Source organism: Rhamphochromis sp. 'chilingali' (assembly GCF_963969265.1).
Source record: "Rhamphochromis sp. 'chilingali' genome assembly, chromosome: 9".
NCBI classification, from domain to species: Eukaryota; Metazoa; Chordata; class Actinopteri; order Cichliformes; family Cichlidae; genus Rhamphochromis; species Rhamphochromis sp. 'chilingali'.
In genome coordinates this window covers 24736871-24752119 of record NC_137936.1, presented here as the reverse complement: position 1 = coordinate 24752119, position 15249 = coordinate 24736871, and the positions used below count along the sequence as shown (strand labels likewise).

Genomic DNA, 15249 nt, shown 5'->3' with positions numbered 1-15249 from the left:
AAAGAAGTGGTGTGGATACCATTGTTGCCTGACACCAAGAAAGTACTGAGTTCGAATCCCTAACTGGCTGGGGCCTGTTTGCGTGGGTTGCTTCTGGGTACTCTGGCTTTCTCCCACGGTCCAAAGACATGAGTTAGGTTAATTTATGATTCTAAGTGTAAATGGTTGTCTGTCTCCGTGAAAGACTGGTGACCTGTCCTGGGTGTACCCCCACCTGGGTCAATTGTGATTTCTTATTCAATTTTTTTTAATATAAATTCTGTGATTGTTTTAAATGTTATTTGTTTCCCATGAATGTGCTTCTTGTTATGTAATGCTTCCAGAAGCTCCACTATGAAAAACCACTTGATCCATATGAAATTTCTTTTAGTATTTCAGTGTTGATTCATATAAATGTATGGCTTGTGATTTAAATCGGCGTGAACTAGAAATCAGTCAATCAATGAATCATATTCGTGTAAAAATGTTCGTTGAATATAGTACACGGTGCAGTATTACAGCTGGACTCTAGGGGTCAGCACTGCCTCGGTTGGCACTTTTGCCTCTGCCTTCCAAACACAACCTCAACATCCGGGCAGGAGTTTTCAAACAACACTGGCTAGCCGGTTAGCCGCTAAACATTTTTGCTCAGGGAATTACGGCTAACTTTTCTGAGATTTTGGTAAGACTTGTTTTTGAAATTTAAATTATTTGTTATTTTCCCCCCAGCTTGCGCGTATTTTATTGGGGGAGAACTTTATCGTTTTTAATTTACTCGTGTTGCAGTAGCATGCTAACTGCCGCTCGTTTGTTTGCTTTGTTTCATACATCCAAGCGACGCTAACGTTATCTGATTAAGTACTACTTTCCATTTTAGACTTTATAAATGAATAAAAAACCGACTGTCCTCTTTATACTAAGTTGATTGAAAATAAATTTACAGTGGCGTTATTATTTCTTTCTCTGTTTTTGTAGCCGTGGGCTAGCCTGTTGTTTAACCAGCCAGCGATGTCAGCGAGCTCCAAGCGGAGACGAGCTACTTCTCCCTCCAGCAGTGTGAGCGGAGGGGGAGACCTCGATGATGTCTCTTCCTCTACTCCTGGAAGTGGCAGAAAAAGAAAAAGAGTCTCCAATGTCCCTCCTGTGGATACGGTAAATGCGCCTGTGTGTGTGTGTGTGTGTGTGTGTGTGTGTGTGTGTGTGTGTATATTTTACATGACCTGACTTTAGCAAGGCCGATGTGATCTGTACGTGCCTTTGAAACCATAGTAAAAGTATATTGGAGTTTTAAATGCTTTCCCACCCCCTCTTAGATTGCTGTATGCCATGAATTGTTCAACACTATCAGAGACTACAAGGATGATCAAGGGAGGCAGCTTAGTGAAGTCTTCCAAAGGGTGCCAAAGAGGAGGTACTGTATCTGTTTGATATTACAATACTGAAGAGGAGTTAAGGTAATCTTTGCAGAAAAGCTAAAGCTTCCCTACATAGTAATGTTTAGAAGCTGCAAAAGACAAACACACAAAATGTGTACTGAATATATGGAATAATGGACGTTGCTATGAAAAAAGTATTTACCCCTTTGTTGTTTTATTCTTTTTAAATATCTGTCACAATTACATTGTTTGATATTTAATATTAGGTAAAGAAAGCCTGAGTAAATAAAAAAATGAAGATTTCATTTATTATGGGGAAGAAGGTTAGAAAAAAAATAACTGGTCACCCTTTGTTAAAACACGAATTAAACTTTTAATATTGTAAAAAAAAAAAATTAAAACCTGGTTGTGCCACCCTTGGCAGCAACGGTTAGCTGCAAGCTGTGGGAAACGCAATCAAGTGTTCCCAAACGTCTCGGGGATTGTCAAGATGTTTTTTGGTAAATGTGAGCCTTTATGTTCTTTTTATACAGCAATGGTTTCCAGCTTGGAATTCTCCCATTTTTGTAGTCTCTTTTTTATTGTTGAATCATGAAGTCATCATGAACTTGTGACTTCCTGGACGAGTTGTTTCTCTAAGTAATATTGGTAGGCCAGCAACTCCGGGGAAGGTTCAATGCTCTTCCAAGTTTCTGCCATTTGTGGATAATGACTCTCACTGTTGTTTGCTAGATTATCAAAACCTTAGAAATGCTTTTGTAACTCTTTTCAGACTGATAGATGTCAATGACTTTGTTTTTCATCTGTTTGTTTAGTTTGTGGCATGAAATGTTGGTTTTTGACATCTTTTCCTACTCAATTTGGTTCAGTTTGATTGACTACTTATGGAGAGAAATTTACCTCAAAAGTGCCTAAAATATGATCCACAAGCATAAACTAAGATTTACAAATGTGTACAATGATTTGTGTGTAACGTTTGAGGACTCACAAACATGTGTTTTAATCCACACACAAATACAAAGCACTCTGACCACATGTAAAACAATTATACACATTCATACATTCAAACCTGAATAAATACTGATCATTGTACTCGTTGTGCACATTTGCAAGAATTAGTTATGCTTGTGGATTATTTGATTGGCATTTGCAACCCTTTTGAGCCAAATTTCTCCCCATAATTTCTTGATTCACACACAGGGCCAGAGATGGGTTTGGACAGTTTTTTCCCCTAATAAATGACATTTTCATGTAAAAACTGAATTTTGTATTTACTCTGATTATTATATATTTATTTTATGTTATTATGCCTATTTTTAAAATTAAATTGATGTGAAATGTGTTAATGTGACAAATATGCAGGAAAAAAAAGAAATGTTTTCACACTTTTGTAAAATGAATGAATAATGTTTATTGAACATACTCAATAATGTTGGATAATGTGAAAGTGTTTCAATTAGCCTGTTTTTTTTCTTTTTCAGGAATCAGCCTGATTATTATGAAGTGGTGTCCCAGCCAATTGATATGACGAAGATTCAGTATAAACTGAAGTCTGAGGATTATAATGATGTTGAGCAGCTTACTGCAGATTTTCAGCTCCTGTTCAACAATGCCAGATCATTCTACAAGGTAGGTTTTGGAGAACGACAGTGCTTTCTTTTTTCCTACAGGTAGCCTCTAAGGTTATAATAAATACACTATTACTTCAGCTTCATTATATAAGCTTTTACTTAGGTATGCATCTCCTAATGTAAACCTTATGTGATTGTTTATTTTGCCTCATGTTTAATGATTCAGAGGGACAGTGAGGAGTATCAAGCTGCATGCAAGCTTTGGGAAGTGTATTTTCAAACAAGGAATGAGTTTGTGCAACCTGGAGACAGAGATGAGGATGATGAAGATGGTGATGATATGGATAACCCAGGAATGGCAACTGAAGAGGAGGTAAGTCCTCATTACATGTAAGACTGAGTTGCCCTGTGTGTATGATTGCCAGTTATTAAGATAAGATAAGATAAGATAACCTTTATTAGTCCCACACGTGGGAAATTTGTTTTGTCAATTATTATTAGCTCAATAATAAGAAAGGGTTCATATTTCTTTATTGAATTTAAAAATATTAAAATCTGTTTCAGGATATTGCCTTTGTATTATGAAGAAATAGCACCACTGTGTGGGGTCAGAACTTATTTATACATATTTGTCTTTTAGACTTCAGCTGGAAGTTTGAAGGAAGTGCTGGAGCAACTTTTGGAGGCTATAGTCTCACATGCTGATCCCTCAGGGCGTCTGGTCAGTGAACTGTTCCAGAAATTGCCTTCCAAAGTGGTAAGTTGCACTTGAAATTGATTAACTGTTCTTCACACAAAGCATAATAATATAAGACAGGTTGAACAAAGCTTCACTTTGCGATTTTCTTACATATAGGTTTTTTTTATTCAAGCCACTTTAGGAGTGTAAAGTCCAGTTGTTTTCCTGTGTTTGTGGTTTTGTGTACCAACTCCAGTCCGTTATAGAATTGTTCTTTCTTTTTTAGCATTACCCAGACTACTATGCCATTATAAAGGAGCCGATAGATCTGAGAACAATCGCTCAAAGAATACAGGTAGTCATTTTGCTTCCTGACCTTTAACCATTTGTTAATTTTACAGCTTCAGTGTGTTGCATTTCTAACCATCAAAATGTAATTTAATTTGCATAGATTGGATACTATAAAAATGTCAATGCTATGGCCAAGGATGTTGAACTGATGACCAAAAATGCTAAAACTTACAATGAGCCAGGATCTCAGGTTTTTAAGGTAAAAGTCCTTTTCTCAGTTTTCTTCTTTATGAGTTTTAATACTCTGAATATTAACAATTGCTCTTTTATTCTATAGGACGCCAACACCATAAAGAAAGTCTTCATCCAACGTAAGACAGAGCTTGAGCACGCAGAACCTACTAAATCTAGTCTTCGTATCAGGTATTAAACAACAGTATAACATTGCTCTTAGCGTTGTCTTTGTGTCAAATTAAATATGCTTGTTATACCAACAGAAAAATCTCATACCTTTAAGATATATATGGTGAATTGTGTGTCTTGTGTTACTATTTAGAAATCGCAGGTCTGGTCAGGGAGATCGAATTTCTGGTGTCAGCGTAGCTCTACAGTATGGCTCTGAGAGTGAGGACGATCCTGTGCTCTCAGGTAATTCTTATCAGTTCATGTAGCAGACAAATTTACTTTGTGGCTGTGCAGAAAAAAGTAACACTTTGTGTTGTCGATGTTTGCAGGTTCTGTATGCTATGATGAGGGAGAGTCAGAAGCTGAGAGTCAGAGTTCAAGTATGGAGATGAGCAACCCAATCTTCCAACTGTACGAAGCTGTGAGGGGTGCCAGAAATAACCAGGGCCAGATGTTCTCTGAACCCTTTCAGCAGCTGCCCTCTCGCAGGGAATACCCTGACTATTATCAGCAGATAAAACAACCCACTTCTCTCCAGCAAATCAGGCAAGAACCAGATATTCATACCATATGGTATTTAAAAATGAACCCTTTTCCCACCAAATTACATTCCTGGGGGGAGTTTAAAAAAAGTTTTTTCTTTCTCCTTCTTAGGGCAAAGATGAAGAATGGCGAGTATGAAAGCGTGGAACAAATTGAGGCTGACCTCAATCTGATGTTTGAGAATGCAAAGCGCTACAACATGCCTAACTCAAGCATCTATAAACGGGCTTTCAGGCTTCAGCAGATCATGCAGGTAGCACCTTGTCAATCATTCTGTCAGGTTGTGCTTAAAACAGTTTTACCTGTACATTTAAAAGTCAAAGAGCACATTATAAAAGCACAATATTTGAAGCAGACTGTAGATAATGGATAATAATAGGCAAGGCAATGTACCCATCTGCCTGTTCTGTGTAGGCAAAAAAGAGGGAACTTCTAAGGAGAGATGACGAAGATGGGGACAGCATTCTGTCTTCTGATGCAGGGAGCGTTAAGAGAAAAAGGTATTATTATTTCTATTGATACTAATGCTTTTGAAATATAAAGTATTAAAATTGCAAACGTTGTTTATAATTTGTTTATGTTTTCTCAATGTCTCAGTGTTGTCATACTTTTATCTATTTTTAATTTTTGTCCAGCCACAAAAAAAATGTGAAAAAGAACCGAATGAAAGCCTTTTATGCTGCCGTGACTGAGGCCAGGGAGGCAGGCACAAATCGACGACTGTGTGATCTCTTTATGGTTAAACCATCCAAGAAGGATTACCCTGACTACTATAACGTCATCCTTGAACCGATGGACCTGAAAACAATTGAACATAACATTCGCAATGAGCGCTATGCCACAGAGGAAGCTCTGATGGAAGACATGAAGCTAATGTTCCGCAATGCCCGGCATTACAACGAAGAGGGATCTCAGGTTGGGACTTTGACTCCTTCTGTGATAAAACTTAAATTTTTCTTATAGTCAAATTTATAACGATTTTAAGTCTTCTGACTCCCCAATTTCTGGTTTATGTAGGTATATAATGATGCTGACATTTTGGAAAAGATACTGAAAGATAAGCGCAAGGAGATGGGTCCTCCACCTGAGGAGGAGGATGTGGGATCTCCCAAACTGAAACTAAGTAAGTGGGAATGCTTGTGCATGTTGGTTGAAAATACTTCTGCACTTGTAAAATATTACCATGTAATAACACTGAGGTCTGTGTGTCCTTGACCCGTTTTTCACTAATTGGTTAGTCTTTAATTTTCAAAAATTAATTAATTTGTTGAACTACTTCTTTGCACTTTTTTGGGGGGGGGGTGTAACCTACTATATAGTTGTTCCTCTTAAATTATTATCAGCCAAAGCGCTGCCTGTCTCGCTTAAAACAGCAGCTGTGGAAATCAGGGCTGGCTGGAAAGTTACATGGCTTAGTGGTTGGACTTGCACAGTATGTGAACAAATGCCATTAGTAACGAGTTGTTTCATTTCCCAGCCAGTCGGACTGTAGCTGCATATTATTCTCCTGCATCTTGTCTGTATCTGCTGTGACTATCTAATAGCGCAAAAATGTTCAAAAATCAACTTAAAAAAAAAGAACAAGAAAGGCATTTTTAAGTATTTCGGACAGTTTGAGCTGTATTGCTCTTTTGTTTTCTGGCTCTTTTTAGCTTCTGTTTCACTTTTTTTTTTTCTTCTTTTAAAAGCTTTTTAAAACTAACATACATTTTTTATGATAAGGAAAGAGTGGTGTTTCTCCAAAGAAGTCCAAATACCTCACCCCTCTTCAGCAGAGGTTAAATGAGCTGTATGATGCTGTGCGAAACTTCACTGACCGCCGAGGTCGGCGCCTAAGCACAATCTTCCTCCGTCTACCCTCTCGTGCCGAGTTGCCTGACTACTACGCTACAATCAAGAGACCAATCGACATGGAACGTGTGCGAAGCCACATGGCTGCAGGCCGTTACCAAGATGTCGACGCCCTGGTGGAGGACTTTGCTTTGATGTTCAATAATGCCTGCATATACAACGAGCCTGAGTCTCTGATTTATCGGGATGCTTTAGTGTTGCACCGAGTGTTGTTGGAGACACGGAAACAGCAAGAGGGAGGGGAGGAGTTTGGCCCTCCAGCTGTGGGTCTTCTGGTGCGAGAACTGATCAGGAACCTGTTTGTATCCGTGATGGGTCACCAGGATGAAGAGGGTCGCTGCTATAGTGACTCACTGGCTGAGATTCCTGCTGTTGATCCAGCTGCCCCTGAAAAGCCGCCGCTTAATTTTGATGTCATCAGAATGAATGTGGAGCGCGGTCGCTACAGGAGACTCGATGTCTTCCAGGAACACACGTTTGAAGTGCTAGAGAAGGCAAGAAGGTTACACAGGTATGGGAAATTATTATGAGCTTGGTGTATTATTTTTTTTTCTTTAATTGTTTATCCATTAAAGTAAAGTGCATTTGCTTTGAGCGGTTCACCAAGGCTTCAAAAACCAGAGAAATGGCAAATGAAAATGGGTGTTCACAACATAAATAAATGTCTGACAATGCTAAGTGGTTAGAACATTTTTACCTTGAAACATTGCCTTTGTTATATTTTCCATTTTGTAAAGATCAAACATTTTGTTTGTGTGCTGCTCTTCAGGAGAAATAAAAAAAATGTATATGCATTAAATGTAATCAATTTTATTGTAAGCAAATCAATGTTTATTGTTAAATATGTGGCTCTTCCTAATAAATGAGTCCTGTTTTTACTTGCTTTGCTACACTAGGTGATACAACTCAAATGTGTGCCAGTGTTTTCTTATGATGAATGTTTTTCATGTTGACAGGACTGACTCTGAGATATTTGAGGATGCAGTGGAGCTACAACAGTTTTTCATCAAAATCAGGGATGAGCTGTGCAAGAATGGCGAGATTTTACTGTCCGTTGCACTCAACTACACGTTAAAACACCTCCACAGTGACGTAGACCAGGAAAAGAGGGAGAAAATTCCCAAAGAGATTGAAGAGGACAAACAAAAGAAGGATGAGGATGAAAACCAAGGTGTGTAAACTTATAGAAGACATGCAGGAGGTGTGAAGAATATTAAATGTGGTTGTGGCATTGAATCATGACATGTTTCTCACCTTAAGAAGACGAGAAGCCCGAGGACCTGGCGGGAGAGGCGTGGCAGTCAAAGCCAGAGCATGTGTACAGTCAAGACTGCAGATTTGAAAACAGTACCTACCACGTGGGGGACTTCGTCTATGTGGAGCCGTCAGAACCAAACCTCCAGCCCCACATTGTCTGTATAGAACGTCTTTGGGAGGATGAAGCAGGTAGCCTAACTTGAAAATTATAGGAAGAATTATAGAATTACATCATGATTTTAAATACTTCTGTTTCTGCAAGTTAGCTGATTCAACATCTTGATTTTGTTTCCATTTAGTCAGTATATTTTGCTAAAAATAGATTGTGTTTTATATATGCAGGTGAGAAGTGGCTCTATGGCTGCTGGTTCTACAGACCCAGTGAAACCTTTCACTTGGCCACACGCAAGTTTCTGGAAAAAGAAGTCTTCAAGAGTGACTACTACAACAAAGTGTCCATCAGTAAGGTTTTGGGCAAATGTGTGGTCATTTTTGTGAAGGTGAGAAAGTGAACCACATATTGAAAATGGTTTAATTTAAGCCGCCAAAAGTCCATTGTCTAATTACGAATCTTTCTGTAGGATTATTTCAGAATGCAACCCGAGGGCTTCAGACCTGAGGACGTTTATGTGTGTGAATCCCGCTACACTGCCAGGAACAAGTTTTTCAAAAAGATCAAGATTTGGGCCATGCCGGAGAGTTCCTTTAAATTAGTCCCTCGGGAGGCGCCTCTTCCTGTTGTTCGTGTAGCCTCAATGTTTGTGAAGCCTGACCAGGAAAAACCGGTGGCATATACAGTCAATGGCTTTGTAGAGAAGGTAAGGTGAGATTGTATATTCTAGGCTTTGAACATATATAATGTTGCTTTTAGAAGAATATATATCTATAGATATATCTATATAGATATATTTATCAGGGTGACCGTGGTTCAGGGGGTTGGGAAGCTCATCTTGTAACCAGAAGGTTGCCGGTTCGATCCCCAGCTCTGTCTATCTTGGTCGTTGTGTCCTTGGGCAAGACACCGATGGCCGATGGAGCGATATGGCAGCCTTGCTTCTGTCAGTCTGCTCCAAGGCAGCTGTGGCTACAACTGTAGCTTCCCTCCACCATTGTGTGAATGTGAGAGTGAATGAATAGTGGAATTGTTAAGTGCTTTGAGGGTCTCGAAAGGCACTATATAAATGCAATCCGTTATTATTATATATAATAATAATAACGGATAATAGATATAAAAACTTAGTCCTTGGAGGAAGCCAGCCCAGCTTTACCCGCCCCGCCCTATGTTCACTACTCCAAAAAAACGAAACAGTTGGCGTTAATTTGAAAGCATGAACTCATAAACTATTAGCACACTGATAAGGAGCCTGTTGATTGTTTTCCATATAATAAACACCTGAATCCTCTGTCTGTGTTTGTTTAGGAGAGAGAGGATGTCCCTACGGAGATGAGTGGAGCTGAGCCCGGCTGCCAGTACTATGAACAGTTATGCTACAAAAACATGTGGTTTAAAGTGGGAGACTGTGTTTACATTCAGTCTCATGGATTATCAAAACCTAGGGTTGCCAGGTTGGTTGACATATATTATGCTACATTGACACCTTTTGAAATAGGGCCTTATGTGTTGATTGGGGGTGTTTAGATAAGATGGAGTTATTAGCTGTTAGTAACATGACTTCCTGTGCTGGGCTATAGGATAGAGAAGCTGTGGCTACAGAATGGAACTACATTCTTCTTTGGACCCATCTTCATTCACCCTGAGGAAACGGAGCACGAGCCCACGAAGATGTTTTACAAGAGGGAGGTGTTTCTGAGTCATTTGGAGGAGACGCTGCCCATGACTTGTGTCATAGGTATGATTTTGAAAACTTACCAAAGATTTCTTGAGTCAGCTCATTTACTCCTCGTGTAATGCATTTAAATGAATTGTGCACTAAAGAAAAAAATAATTTTGTTTTTCTAGCAGAAAACAAATTGGTTAAATGGCAACCTCATAGACTTGAGAAATAGGTTTAGATAAGACAGACAAAAGTGCATTTCCCAGAAGGCCATTTCGTGTATTAATGTTTAAATGAACATTAAAGCTATAATTTTAAACATTTGAGTCACCTCAGAACAAGTTTTTCATCAGCAGTCTTTTCTAATCTTTTATTCTGCCTGTCTGCTCTCCAGGCAAATGTGTAGTGTCTTCCTTTAAGGACTACCTGTCATGCAGACCCACCGAGCTTTCAGAAGACGATGTACTGCTGTGCGAGAGCCGTTACATTGAGAGTGAGAAGATGATGAAAAAGTTCAAGGGTCTGAAACGCTTCTCGTACTCTTCCAAAGTGGTCGAGGATGAGATCTTCTACTTCAGGTCTGTTGGTTAAACAGAGCACTTATTAGGATCATAGATGGTATAAAGGATGGATGTAGCCAACAGGAAGTTGCCAATAAGCTTTTTTTTGTGCTTGATATTGAAATTAACTGACTACACCTATATTTAGAAAACAGTCCAACCTTTTGGATCAACTTTAAAACTAACCAAACCTCTGAGCACTGTGTGGGGATTGAACTTACTCTATTTTGCCCCATTCAGTAAAGCTGTTCTTGTAAAACTGGAGCTGATGAGTGAGGGGCGGTCTGATCTCATTGGCTGATTCTCGTTTCTGACACGAATAACGATCATAATGGACTTTATGTTTTACTCAGGATGACCTGAAACTGCACTGGTGAAGTTGCCCCCTGCTGGGAATTGAGTAGAACGTTAGCTTTGAGGCACATGGGCTTCTCTTTTCAGACCTGAAGCCACAGCCATCTTTTATGCTCTCTATGATTCTGATTTAAATTTAACGATTAGCACTGAGGTGCTATGATGTCTGCTTATTTTATTCCATGTAGAAAATTAATAGTGCCACAGAAGGAAGCATCACCAATTTTGGACAAGAAGATAGATGAGCTTGAGGTTAAACTGGCAGATATGGAGGATGCAGATGATGACATGGAAGACATGGATGAGGATGAGGAAGCTCCAGAGACACCTTCTTTGCCTCAGATGCAAACCCCACTTACAAACGACATGGATGTCATGCCATACACACCCTCGCAGGTCTAATTTTTTTAAACCATCTGTTCCTTGTTTGAAAATGTTGATGTTTTTTTTTTATATATATAAACTTGTGTCTTTGCTTTTCCATTTAGACCACTCCTAAGGTTAAAGGCTTGTCAAAGAAGGAAGGGGCCAAGAGAAAGATCAACATGAGTGGTTATATCCTCTTCAGCAGTGAAATGAGAGCAGTGATAAAAGCTCGTCACCCAGACTTTTCCTTCGGGGAGCTGAGTCGACTGGTAGGCACCGAGTGGAGGAACCTCGAAGCTTCCAAGAAGGCAGAGTATGAAGGTCAGATAAAATAATTAAATGAATACAAATATGAATCTATTTGAACTTGTGCTAGCAAAACCAAAAAAAAATAAAATCACATCTTTGGATGTTTCAGAGCGTGCAGCCAAAATAGTGGAACAGCAAGAGCGTGAGAGGCCACCTCAGAAGCAAGCTTCCCCAAGAGCAGGTACCCCTGTAGGGGCACTGATGGGGGTGGTACCTTCGCCTAGCACTATGGGAATGATAAACCAGACCATGACACCTGTGTCAGGTAACCCCTCTCAGAGACAGCACGAGTGTTTGACAGCAGGAAAAATGAGGCTGGACTGAATTAAAGACAGTAATCCTGTAATTTTCTAACACTTGAAAAGAAGTTTATCTCAAAACGATGTTGTTATTGCAGTTTTTCCTCTTTATTTGCTGCTATTTGTTTGTAGTTTTGTCATCAACCTTCATATTTTATATTGCATGACGTGAATTGCATGAATATTATTTTTTTTTAACTATGAATGCCTTTTGTTAATATTTCATTTCCCATTCATGCTTGTTTTGCTAACATTCTCAAACCCATATGTATTGTCTGCCCCTTTCACACGAAACCTTCAATATCAACCATCAACTGTGTCTATTTATCTTTGCCGATGACCATGTGTGGCTGGAGGCCAACATTTCTTTTTTTGGAAATGTAATCAGTGCAAGAATGAGCTGACTAGATTTCAGTGGTCTAAGGTCACTGTGATCTTATCTCAGGAATTCCCATGCTAACAACAACATTTCACACAGTGGTGGAATTTTATCTCCCATACGGTCATCTTTGCCGTTCGGAGCTCACAAATGAGGAAAAAATGTAGTTGCATGAATGGTAGAAAGTCTGCAGACATGCGAAAACTTTTAAATTAACAGCCCTTGTGGTTTAAGGTACTTGTGTGAAAGGGGCCACTGTGTGCAGTAGTAGTGCATGTTATTTTGGTGTCAGCTGCATGTCACTTATGCATGGATATGTTGTCCTCTCCTCACACTTTTCCCAAAGGCATGATGGGAGCTTACGGTCCACCTTACATGCCAATGCAGGGCCCCCATGAGGGTTTGCTGAGTGTGGCCCCAATGCCACCTCACCCTACAGGGGGTCCTCACCTGCCTCCTCACCATCTCCAGCAAGGTATGCCCGGGTACCCTGGCATGCCTCATCAGGGTAAGGGCCACTGTCCTAGCCGCACCTGCTCAGTCACATCCAGTCGTGTCTCTCCTGCTGGAGGGGGTTTACCTGGTCCACAGGCTGCAAAGCCTGATCTACACACTGAGCAGTCAAAGCAGTCTCTTCTAAAGTGCTCTCACATTTCACACTTAAAATATACAAACAAATATATGAAATTCACACATGGAATGCATGCAAAACTGATACCAAACCACTAACGTTCAACTGGTAGTTAAAAAAACTAACATTTCCATGAGTCATTATAAAGCTTAACATAAAATGAACAAAAACAAGAGTTTACCACAGTTACAAAATGCACACAAGCTAAATATTTTCATTTACAACAGGGTTGATGGGCACTGGTATGAATGGCATGGCGGGAAGTCCTGCACAAGGAAACTTTATTCAGCAGGTGAGCCTGAGTGCAGAAAAACCCTGGCTGTATAGGTGTTATTTCATATTTCTATATAGTTTATATTGGTGTTTTTAACTGTTCAAGAAAATATGGATTTTGTTTTGTTTCCTGCATAATCAGACATCACCTGCTTCAGTTTTACTAGCAAGTGTATATATAGGCCTATTTTTTTTTTTTTTTTTTTTTTTTTTGTTTGCAAATAATGATAATCAAAATGATAATTTAAATTATGCATTCTATGTATCATCTACATACTAACAAAATGTTGTCATTGTGTGACCTTAGCCTGGGATGTTTAGCCCAGGACAGCATGCTCCTCCACCCTACCCTGGACAAGGACAGTTAGGCCAACCCTCACATTTGCAGCCCACCACTCCCATGTTTGTGGCTCCACCACCAAAGACTCAGAGAGTGCTTCACTCAGAGGCCTACCTGAAGTACATAGAGGGCTTAAATTCAGACTCCAGCACTGTTAGCAAGTGGGACCAAGCACTCAAAGGTAGGTTCTTTGTTTTTACTTTTATTTCTAGAAAACTCTCCATCACTGCTTTTTTTTTTTTTTTTTCAGTTGCTTTGTCTTTTTTTTTTCTTTTTTTTTTAACATTTTTGTATTTTTAAGCTCTGAAGAGTTATTGCAACAACTGTAAAGACTGCATTTTGCTCTGAAGTTTTTTTTTTTCTTATGTTAAAATTATGTCTAAGTCATTGTCACAAAAATTAAAGCAACATAATAACACCCCTCTGTAAGAGGTTGGAAAACTGAGAGGACCAGATTCCTGTAATACAAAGCAGGATTTCGGCTTGTCTGAGAAACTTGAGGGTTGACACTGGGTTTTCAGTGCAACGAAGGTGGATCACCTCCTACCGGGGTAGAGCGCCATGGTAACTTAGGTTAGGTTCCTGATTAGAGGTCAACATGTATGAAATCAAGAGGGGAGAGAGAGTGGGGAAAGACACGCAGTAAAAACAATATTTAAATTAAAAGTTCAATTATAATTATCAGACTCAGTCATGTCTTAATGAGAAGAGTTGTGATTATAAGATTGGTAACTTCTCTCAGTCCTACATTGCTGCCAGCTTTCCTTCATATGGGTTCAAATGGGCAACATTTAATTAACCGAGCAGTTTTTTTTCCTGTCTTATTGACCAACACACTTAAATGGCACACTTTTAATATGTTAATACTCTCATACAAATGCTTTCATTTTGTATTGTATGTTTAACCTATTCATATTTTTACTATAGTATAACTTTTATAAAGTTCTTTCAACCAAGAAAAAAAAATCAGCTACTCTCCAGTGCTATTTACTGATAAGTGATATTTCTGCTTATCAGTAATTGTAAATGATTACATGCTACCAGTATCAACCCTTTCATGGGTACATTTAGGGGAAATAGCTAAATGATAGCTTCTGATGCACTGTAGATGATGAAATCCACAAATCCTTTTTTTTTTTTTTTTACATTTTACATTGATGATATTATGAATTGTTCCACCTTTCAAAGATTTGACCTCTATGGGGAGCTTATTTTAGAGCCAGTCATGTTGCTGACCTCCTTCCAATCAGCCTAATTAGCTCTGAGGCATTCAAGCAGGAGCTTACACAATACTTTTTTCCCCCCATATGTGATGCTGGCCTTACATGATAGGAATATATTTCTAAAATGTTGACTGTGTTGCCTTAATTTTTGCATTAAGCCCAAATTGTCATTTCCCAGCATGTTTACCAGTTTGAGTGTGTGCATATCTTTGTTTTTGTTTGCTTTCAAAGGCAATAGTGAACATTATTTGCCTTTTGAATAATCACACTTAAGGAGAAATATGCGTTTCCATTAACAGCGCAAAGGCGAGATTCTCACCTGACCAAAGAACAAGAGAGTCGGCTGCCAGCTCACTGGCTGAAGAGCAAAGGAGCCCACACCACCATGGTGGATGCACTGTGGCGTCTGCGTGACCTGATGTTAAGAGACTCTCTGAACATCTGTCAGGCTCACAACCTGTAACCTGTTGAACTTACAGACCGCTCTGCTCAGTCACTGCTCTTATCCTCAAGTCACAGAGTTTAGCTTGTAGACCCTAGAAGTAATATTTTATAGTGAATCATGAGCAATTTTATATTTATTAGCTAACAGTTAATTGTGTGCTGCATTTCATTTTTTTTTATACCATTTGGATGAATAGTTCTGCTAAACCTGTGATTTTTGGCTTATTGGTGCAAATAAATTTGTCAATACCCCAAATAGACTGTGTCCTCTTTTTGTTGATGGTGTTTGTTTTGTTTTTTTTAAATGTGATTGACCTCAACATGTTTGTTTTACTCCTTTGTGC

General features: G+C 39.1%; 1 protein-coding gene across 2 annotated transcripts; it reads left to right on the top strand.

Annotated features, from left to right (window-relative positions):
* Positions 1-524: 524 nt before the first annotated feature.
* pbrm1l (polybromo 1, like) lies at positions 525-15184 on the top strand. 2 transcript variants are annotated; one of them, XM_080892607.1, is made up of 30 exons: positions 525-661; positions 955-1131; positions 1293-1390; positions 2837-2984; positions 3153-3299; positions 3567-3683; positions 3892-3960; positions 4057-4155; positions 4234-4319; positions 4453-4544; positions 4631-4847; positions 4956-5097; positions 5259-5344; positions 5480-5759; positions 5862-5967; positions 6567-7206; positions 7652-7866; positions 7959-8141; positions 8295-8452; positions 8534-8770; positions 9373-9518; positions 9645-9802; positions 10122-10305; positions 10830-11037; positions 11130-11328; positions 11426-11581; positions 12341-12502; positions 12853-12917; positions 13206-13419; positions 14761-15184. In XM_080892607.1, exons 2-30 carry the CDS (start codon positions 988-990, stop codon positions 14922-14924), a joined length of 4920 nt encoding a protein of 1639 aa, XP_080748733.1. In that variant the 5' UTR covers positions 525-661; positions 955-987; the 3' UTR covers positions 14925-15184. The 2 variants fall into 2 exon arrangements, with proteins under 2 accessions (XP_080748733.1, XP_080748732.1); XM_080892606.1 differs by having other exon boundaries at positions 7956-8141.
* The last annotated feature ends 65 nt before the right edge of the window (positions 15185-15249 follow it).